The 9,138-nt window shown below is 36.7% G+C and overlaps 1 protein-coding gene across 1 annotated transcript; it reads left to right on the top strand.

Annotated features, from left to right (window-relative positions):
• Window positions 1-8,050, top strand: LOC113058155 (SAM and SH3 domain-containing protein 3-like). The gene is made up of 8 exons (XM_026225831.1): window positions 1-226; window positions 2,030-2,122; window positions 5,248-5,382; window positions 5,851-5,995; window positions 6,084-6,235; window positions 7,051-7,263; window positions 7,354-7,498; window positions 7,581-8,050. Exons 1-8 carry the CDS (start codon window positions 164-166, stop codon window positions 7,781-7,783), a joined length of 1,149 nt encoding a protein of 382 aa, XP_026081616.1. The 5' UTR covers window positions 1-163; the 3' UTR covers window positions 7,784-8,050.
• Window positions 8,051-9,138: the final 1,088 nt, after the last annotated feature.

The following is a 9,138-nucleotide window of genomic DNA, read 5'->3' as shown; positions in this document are numbered from 1 at the left end:
AGAACTTTTCTTCTGCCTCTTCCTCCTCTGGTGGCTTTTGTCTCTTTGTGAGTGGCACCTTGGCAGTGAGACTGACAGTTCGTTTAGCACAACCAAGTGTCATACTGCCACAGCTATAGTCGTGGTCCTCAGGAGAATATTGCCCACCCACTACAGGATCAACATGTTACGACGGAAACCATCCAATGCATCTGAAAAAGAACAGGGCCAGGTGCAAAAGAAGAAGGTAGGAGTTTGTGTCTTAATGCCTGTGTGGCCCTGTTTTGAAGAGTTTAAGCAAGAGTAGAAATTATGCTCTTGAAGATTTCATTCTAGAGGTCTTTAATCCCAAGGGAGCACACACACGTAATAAACTGTTTAAAAAGCACATGGTAAATGACACAAACACATTATGGCAGAACATGTGGTTTTGTTGCTAACTGCTTAACAACACTACTTTGAGAAGCTTTTTCAAGTGTTTCCATTCATCTGCATTAATAATAGTCCTATTGTAATATGTAGTTTTGACTTGAGACCGGTAAGAACTGAAACTCTATGATTGTTCTGGGTGAAATGCATGGCTGTGCAGCAGTTCCTGTAGAGATACAGCAGACCGTACCACACATCCTGAAACAGTTCATACATCATCAGAGCAAAGCAACCAAAGCTCCTCAATTCAAAGTGAGATTTACGTAGGTCATCACAGCAATCAGCGGTTAACTGTTCTACAGCATTACTCTTATTTTCCATTTGATTTGGTTCATCTTGCGTGTGACAGCCAACAGTTTCGATATTTCTCCTCTGTGAAACTGCATGTGCTTTGTAAAGGCCCGGAACCCAAGCAAAGTGAGAACTGAAAATCTTGCTGCTGTGCATCAAGGTTAATTTTGCTGTCTTTTATTTATATGTTTTACACCAATGCCTTTCTCATATCCTTATCCAGAATACAGGATGTACCATAGAGGTGCCGCTCAGTACCACGTAAATGAAAATAGCTTTTGCACATCACCTAAAATGTTCCAGTTTCCTCTTTGGCCATGGTTTAGATTATGCGTAATCATTTCAGTCGAGATCTATCAGAAATGTATTTCACCATCTCATGATGATGCAGAATGTTGTCACTGTGTTGGAGAAATTTATGTGGAAGGTTTCCAAATGAGAATGATTTGTGCAATGATAGTTTAACAGTGGGACTTTTCGTTTAGTATGATTTTTGAACAATCTCTCTGCATTTAGTTGTCTCAGCAGATTGCAGTCTGTTGTGTGTTGTCTAGATAGTGCACAGCTCTGCAGGGATTGGCTGCATGATGACTGTGACATACCCACTTCCTGAGTTGAAGAAAAGCAGCACAGCGAAAGGTTTAGATAAGAGAGAGAAAAAAAGTCAAATTGGAACAGAGATGCACAACAGCCCACAAAACCCACACTGAATGACAAACATTAATTCAAAAAAGTGTTTTATTCTTGAATGAATCTTGTCTGGTTCTATTCAAACAAGTCATACTTTGCAATATATTGTCTTTTACAGTGACTTTATCATAAACTGTAGATCAGCGGCGCACAAACCAGGGCCAGAAAGCCCTTTGTTGTAGAAAGATTATACTGACACATTGTTTTTGTAATCAGTTACACTGAGACCTTATGTAAAGTGTCACTAACACATTATCCTATCTGTGAAAGCCTATGAAGTGTTATCCATGCTTATAATTTCATCTGGTCCATGGATCTGAAAAGGATCATGTTGTTTCTTCTGCTCATGTGTTGCTCCAGAGGCCTAATAATGCCTCCAAATATTGATCAGGATATATGCTTGTGGAATTGCAATAACATTAAATGGCCATTATAACATGAGCTGTCAGTTAAAGTGAACTGGATTTGTTCATGACGCATAGAGATAAAATTTCATCAGCATAATGCTGGATGACTCTGCATTCAGCCAAAAGGCCAACTGGGTCAGGAATCATGAACAATAATCTATCTATCTATCTGAATACCGTACAGTACTGTAACTTTAATTAGACTCTGATGAGAAACTGTTCTGTGTTCACAGCTGACTCTGCAAAGGTCCAGCAGCTTCAAAGACTTTATGAAGCCAAAGCCGTCGTCACCCGTAGTGAGCTCTGAACCTACACTGGATGAAAACGTAAGTGAGGAGTTTGTTAAAAATGAAAATGCTGTCATTTAAGCACCGTCCTACAGGTTTCAAATCTGTATGAGTTTATTTCAGCTGTTGAACACAAAAGAAGACTTTTGAAGAATGTTGGTTACTAAACGGTTGACAGTAGCATTTGACTTCCAAAGTATGGAAAAAATACTATGGAAGTCTGTGGATGCCATCAACTGTTTGGTTGCCAGCGTTCTTTCAAAATACATTATTTTGTGTTAAACAGCTGAAATAAACTCATACAGGTTCAGAACCACTTGAAGGTGAGTAAATCAAGATAATCATTATATAAAAATTGATCTACTCAAGCTCCAACTTGCTATTGTCTCATGATTATCGAACTATTGGATAATATGAAGTTGTGTAGAAAAACAACAGGCAAGTCACAGTTAACCTTAAACCAAACTGCTAGATTGGTGCTTAATAACAGCTTCATTTGAAAGTTTTAAAAATATCTAGACAGGATGTCATCTTTTCAGAAGCCATTCAAGCAGAGAGCCTGCTTAGCTTTCTGTCTGCTTTTCAGAGAAGCAGGCAACTGTGCTATTTTATGCAAAGATATATCGCTTTTTCTATAAGATTTATTTATAATGACTGCTGAAAATTCTAATAATAAATAATAAAATATAATAAATTACATTTATAAATATAACTTTTTTTAAATAGAAAACAGTTATTTTAAATTGTAATACATTTTCACAATATTACTGTTTTTACTGTATTTTTTAATCAAATAAATGCAGCCTTCGTGAGCATAAGATACTTCTTTCAAGAACATTAAAAAAGTTATTGTATATATTTTGTTTTTAGTTAATTAAGATAACATTTGAAAAAAAAATTAATAATAATTATTATTAATTAATAATTTAATAAATATGAATGTATTTATTGTTGTTAAACTGTGTCCAGTTCGATATTAAAAGTGCTAAATGGTATGGAATAGATTTCTGTGCTGTTGTTAAGTGAAGTTCTGAGGTATAAACACAAGGGCAAAGTAACAGACAGACGTAAAATCCCTTTGACGTCTTCAGGTACTTTTGTTTTTTCGTCTGTGTCTTTGATAACAGCACATGTCCTAAAAGGAAGAGTCGGTGGCATTTCTCTTTGAGCTCAGAGAGGAGGAGCCACACTGACTCATTGCGGTAGTGACACAAAAGCCACTGTCACAGACTTGAGATTGACTGGAAATCCTCTTAAGAACAGGCCCCATGGCCGTAGCCAGGGTTTGAAAATTAGTGAGGAGTGGGTGGGTATTGATATAATAACCACACATTATTACCCACACTCGTTATATACACTAAACACTTTAAAAGAGACAGATATGTAGATGTTTGTAAAATATGTTTTCACAGTTTTGGAGAAATTAGCATTGTTAAATTATATCACATTGCACCATTACTTTAGGTAAGGCGTAGCCTATATAATTTTATCAGTTGTTTCTTATTTATTCAGCAACAGCAATATAACTGTTATAGTTTTCATTAATTACCATTGCTATATTGAGGATAACTTTGTGTAGTGCCCTTATGAAATTTGTTAGCATGACTGTGAAAATGTAACTAGCCTACAATATGAATAGCATAGACGTAACATACTTGTTCTACAGATCTCTGCACTAGTGTTACTGTTTTGATAGTGTTGATAACGTTTCTGACAGATAATATCTCTTTTTTTTTTTTTTTGCGTATGCCTTGCTAAATGTTGTATCCTGTTAGCAATAAGATGTCTGTGGGCTCTTTTGATTACTATCAGTTTAAGGTGCCCCTATTATGCCTTTTTGAATATTACCTTTCATGCAGTGTGTCATGTAGCTGTTTGTGAACATAAACTATATGCAAAGTTGTGAAGCCGACAGTGCATGATAGATAAAGTTATTGTCTATCAAAAAAAGGAGTCGGCTTGTAAATAGCCTAAACGAGTTGTCAGGAATTCTAATATTATTCTGTTACGGCTCTACGTCATGAAGTAACACATTTGGCTGAGATATTTCACTTGTTCACAGTGTATTATTTCCTGTACAGTGTATTCCTCGTAGTGCACAGTGTAGGTGATAGGGAACGATTCAGACATTCGATTGATGCAAATGAGGTCTGGTTTCACGTTGTTTCACAAGAACGCACATCCAGACTTGAGACGCAATCGCACGGAGCGGAACATATGCGCGAGTCGCCATTTATTAAAAACGTTTGCAACTACATGCATCAGCAGGATTATGACCACTGTTTTGTTTTACTAAGAGTAAATCTAGAATACTGAATCTAGGGGGTAATCTGTTAGACTGAGGCTGTCAAATGCAGCTTTACCGAGCTCAACATCTCTGGTCCGAGCAGACATAATCAAAATGCAATTGGCTACTTTAAAAAGGGAGTGTGGGTGCTCAATATGTCCTGCCCTCTCTTCCTGTTTCAGCTGTCTCTTTAAGACAAGTCATGTCACTCGGCGGCCATCTTTGAAATGCCTCTTGGGCATCCAAGTCAAAAACTATAAATACCCAAGACATGTCACTCGTCTAGTTTTGAATGGGGAAGTGTCCGCGCCCTCACTCATGGTTCTCTGTTCTCAAGCCTCGTTCACTCCGCAGCATACCACAGGCAATGAACAATCTTAAAAACTGTCTAAACTTAATTATACATTCAGACTCTCATATGAGAAGCTTTAAATAGAAGATTAATCATTTAGATAAAAAATGTCAAGGTCCGAACTTCGGAGACCTCAGAGCTGGCTATGGGGCCATCAAGTTAAAACTAACACTGCTTATAATGAGATTATATCATACACAAATACATGCTGATTTAGCTTAGCCAGGGCAAAGCCCTGAACATAACACTACAAAAGCATTATGAAAATACATCAAAGAGTTCTACAGTAAGTAATTAAAAGCTAAAAGTTTTTAATTAATCAAGGCAATAAAATCTAACAGAAGTCTGTCTCGTTTTCTTTAATGATGGAGCCAGGACATAGTGCACAGAACAAGTCTATGAGGGCAAGCAGCAAGAAGTATTCATTGCCTGTAGACCTTTTTAGACAAGAGGAAGTTCTATGAGTCAAGAGGACAAAATTAGAAGCTGAATAAAATGTTTTTTTTTTTTTGCAATTTCTTTCAGCAGCTGGAGAGTGCATCACCAGAGGATTCAGGGAAAAGTAGTGGGAAACTGGGAAAGAAATGGAGAAATGTCATATCTCGCACAATGACCCGTAAAACCTCCAAGATGGTACAGAAAGCCCTTGCAGAGGCGGGGGTAAGTAGAAAGCACAAGTCTAAAGTAAAATAAGAGTCAATGATGAACTAATAATAAACTCTAGAAGAGAATGTGTTAATGTTAATTGCTACAATTATTTAGCATTTCACATTTTTAAGTATTACCACATATAAATGATCCATAAAATAATCATAATTTATCATTATATTAATAAATGCTGTAAATGTGTTAGTTAATGATAGCTAATGCATCAATTAATGTCAATTAATTGAATCTTTTTGTAAAATATTGATTTTATTACATTACATTACAAGTAATCTAACATGCTAGCAACCATCTAAGAAAAGCACTTAATGTAACAGATTGAATTTGTCTCCCCCATGTGGAAGAAACCAGTAGCCTACATTTTATACAGTCAGCAGTCTCCGGATGTTTCCAGTAGCTAAATTACATTCGTGAGCATATGAATTCAAATGAACTTTTAAATGTTACGTTTGTTGATTTCAGAATGAGAGTGGGGAGGACGGCTCTATGTCTCCCATGTCTCCAATTGACTGGATTCCAGATCTCACTGCTGGGAACAGGGCGTCTGTGTGCTCCAACAGCTCAGAGGACACAATACACAGTCCTCTCTCGCGCCAGCTCTCTGGATGTAAGCAATCTCAGCCCGGCACAATATGAAGCTGAAGTGAAATCATAAGGCTGATTGATTTTTTTGTTCTTTTTTTCCTGATGTGCAGGTGCTGACAGGCAGAGTCTGGACAGTGGCTTCAGCCAGAGAGACAGTATGAGACTGGAGGACAGCACCTACACAGGACCCTTCTGCGGCAGAGCCCTCGTCCACACTGACTTCACCCCCAGCCCGTATGACATCGAATCCCTCAAACTACAGGTCAGCCTTTTAAAAAGAGCTGTTTTTGGAGAATGTAAAAAAAAAAAAAAACACTATTAATTTACATTTTGAATCCATTTGTATGTAATCAATTAATAGTATTTTTAACACTTTTCACGGAAAGGATTACCATTGTGTATGAAAATAGTATATTATTGATATAAGTTTATGGTTTATGTAAACATTGTGATTCAAAGTTTGAGTCATTTTGTTGGGTGTGTTTGCCATTTTTATTTCATTTTTGTTTTGTTGTTTTTTTAAATATACGTCTATATAGTTTTTATTACATTTAAAATGTTGCCTTGACAACTGACAACACAATGCAAAATAAATCAGTTCATGTTTATTTTTGGCTCAAGTAGCAAAACTGTTTATTTATTTGTTTGTTTGTTTGTTTGTTTTAGTTTAGTTAACTATAATAGCCCTGATATGAAATGTGTTATATAAATAAACTTGCCTTGCTTTCTGTGGAACACAAAAGAAGTGTTTTTGAGGAAATGTACTGGCTGCTCTTTTCCATACAATTAAAGCACAATGAACATTTTCCTGAAGCATTCGAGCATCAAAAGTATCAAAAAGTGGTCCATGAAATTTGTGTGCTATGGTTAAAAGTTTTTTTGAAGCTTGAAATCTTAAGTCCCCAATCGCGGGATAAAAACAACCAGTATATTATTCACAATTACTTCTACTGTGTTTCATGAAAGAAAATAATACAACTAATGACAGAATTTTGGGTATAGCTAATCCTTTAAAAAAAAAAATGTATCCAGCAAGTATATTGCATGCAGTGCACTTATATTTTTCAAAACACACAGAAAGGAGACATCATCCAGATCATTGAGAAGCCACCAGTAGGCACCTGGACTGGTAAACTCAATAACAAAGTGGGCTCCTTTAAATTCATCTACGTCACAATACTACCAGAGGAAGACACACCACCAAAGAGGAAGCGATGCCAGAGTCAAGGACGAAAGAACAAACCCAAACCGCAATCCCTGGAGGAAGTTCTGGAGAGAATAGGCCTAACTGTAAGCCTCAAGTTACTTTCTCTTAAACATGTGAGCTATTACATCACAGTACAATAGGATCTGCACTGACTGACTTCATTGTGTGTCCAGGAGCTGGAATCTGTCCTGTCCATGCATGGCTTCCAGAGTTTGGAGGATTTCAGGGGCCTGAAGGAGTCCCACCTGAACGAACTGAATATTACAGACCCTGAGCAATGTGTGAAGATACTGAAAGCAGCAGAATTGCTTCATGATTGTAAGTGCATTAAAGAGTCTAGACCGTACATGTTTATAAGTTGCAATCTGTTTAATGTAGTAACATCTTTTCTGCTCTCCAGCGGAGGATGAATCCGATGCAGAGGAGCAAAAGACTGAAATGCCACGGGACTCAGGTTGTTACGAGAGCACAGAGAACCTGGCAAACGGATGTGAGGAGCCCCAGGTGGAATCCCAACCGGACACAGAAACAGAGCTCAATGCTATTCAGGAACAACTGGAGGAGATGAAGGTGGGGGAGAGTCCTGAGAGCCAAACAGAGTGAAGCCACCAGAATCTTCTTTTGATCCTGCTTCTTTGAAACTCTATCAAGCTGGATTGAACTCTATGAAAAAACTATTTCATATGCACAGCCCATACAGAGGCCAGTAGGTCAGATGTCATAAAGAGTTTGAATGTAGCATCATCTATTCGCTCTGAAATTATTGTTCAGAAAGATCCGAGCTTCAAAATCGAACTGAAACAAAGTTGTAAGATTTTGCAAAACAGGCTGCATAAAGTGATCTTCCATGGATTAAACCTACAGCTATGTTTTTACAGCATAAAAGAAGAAGAAAGCTGGAATCCTAAATATTGATTTTCTTCACAAGGTCAAGTATGACCTAACTGTGATTCTGTAATATCTGAGAAGTTTCATCACCATCATCATACATTTAGCTATGAAGTAGCATTTTATATACTACTATTCTGCGGTTTCTGTCGGAATGAATGTACAGTTACACAACTGGTGCACTCAAAAATGTATTTCTGTCAGGCATGAAAGAGGAAAAGCACATGGTTTCGTTTTATTCTTTTGCTTCTATAGTCAACTATTGTGGTCCCGGTTTATGAAAATGTTTATAATATTTTTTGTGTAGTTTTCAAAGCCATTGTTGTTTTAATACTTGTATTCCTTTTCAGCTTTCTAGTTGTCTTTTATATTGTTGTCTGTACTTTCAATGTTTTTACTAGTTTTAAAGAAAAAAAACTTTTTTGAAACAACATGACAGAGATTGTATTAATACCATATAATTTAATGAACATACATATACACATAAATTCATAAAAGTAAGATGTGAAGAGTTTGAGGATATACATGATCACAGTGTTATTACCAAGCAAAGTGAACACAACTCAATTTGTGATGACGAATAATGTGTTCGTTATGCATCATATCCAAATATCTAGAGCAGACCATCTTTTGCTAATAATCCAAATTTACACATTACACTGACTTGGCATTAAGGTTTTTGATTTTGTTGCGCCTCATATAGTAAACAAGAGTGACCGATTTCAGTGGGATTAATTTTTCAGCACATTGCCATATACTCAGTAATACCATCAGCATAGCAAATTAATATTCACATTTTCCATACACAGTGTAATCAATCATCAAAATAGTTCACACCAAAGTACTCACAAAAATCCCATTTGCTATAAATTAAAGCGGATCTGATAGAAGCACATTCTGTTAGCATTTAAAAGGACTACATTTTCTGCAATAATGGACTTTTACCCTCAACACATTCTTCAACATCAGTAAAGGAACTTACAATCAAACTAAATGAAATCCCACAAACATTCCAGCTTATAGATTTCAAACTGCTGTAAGATGGCACTGAACTGGCAACATAAAAGAAA

This window comes from Carassius auratus, chromosome 39, assembly GCF_003368295.1.
Source record: "Carassius auratus strain Wakin chromosome 39, ASM336829v1, whole genome shotgun sequence".
Classification (NCBI taxonomy): domain Eukaryota; kingdom Metazoa; phylum Chordata; class Actinopteri; order Cypriniformes; family Cyprinidae; genus Carassius; species Carassius auratus.
This window is presented reverse-complemented; position numbering and strand designations above follow the sequence as displayed.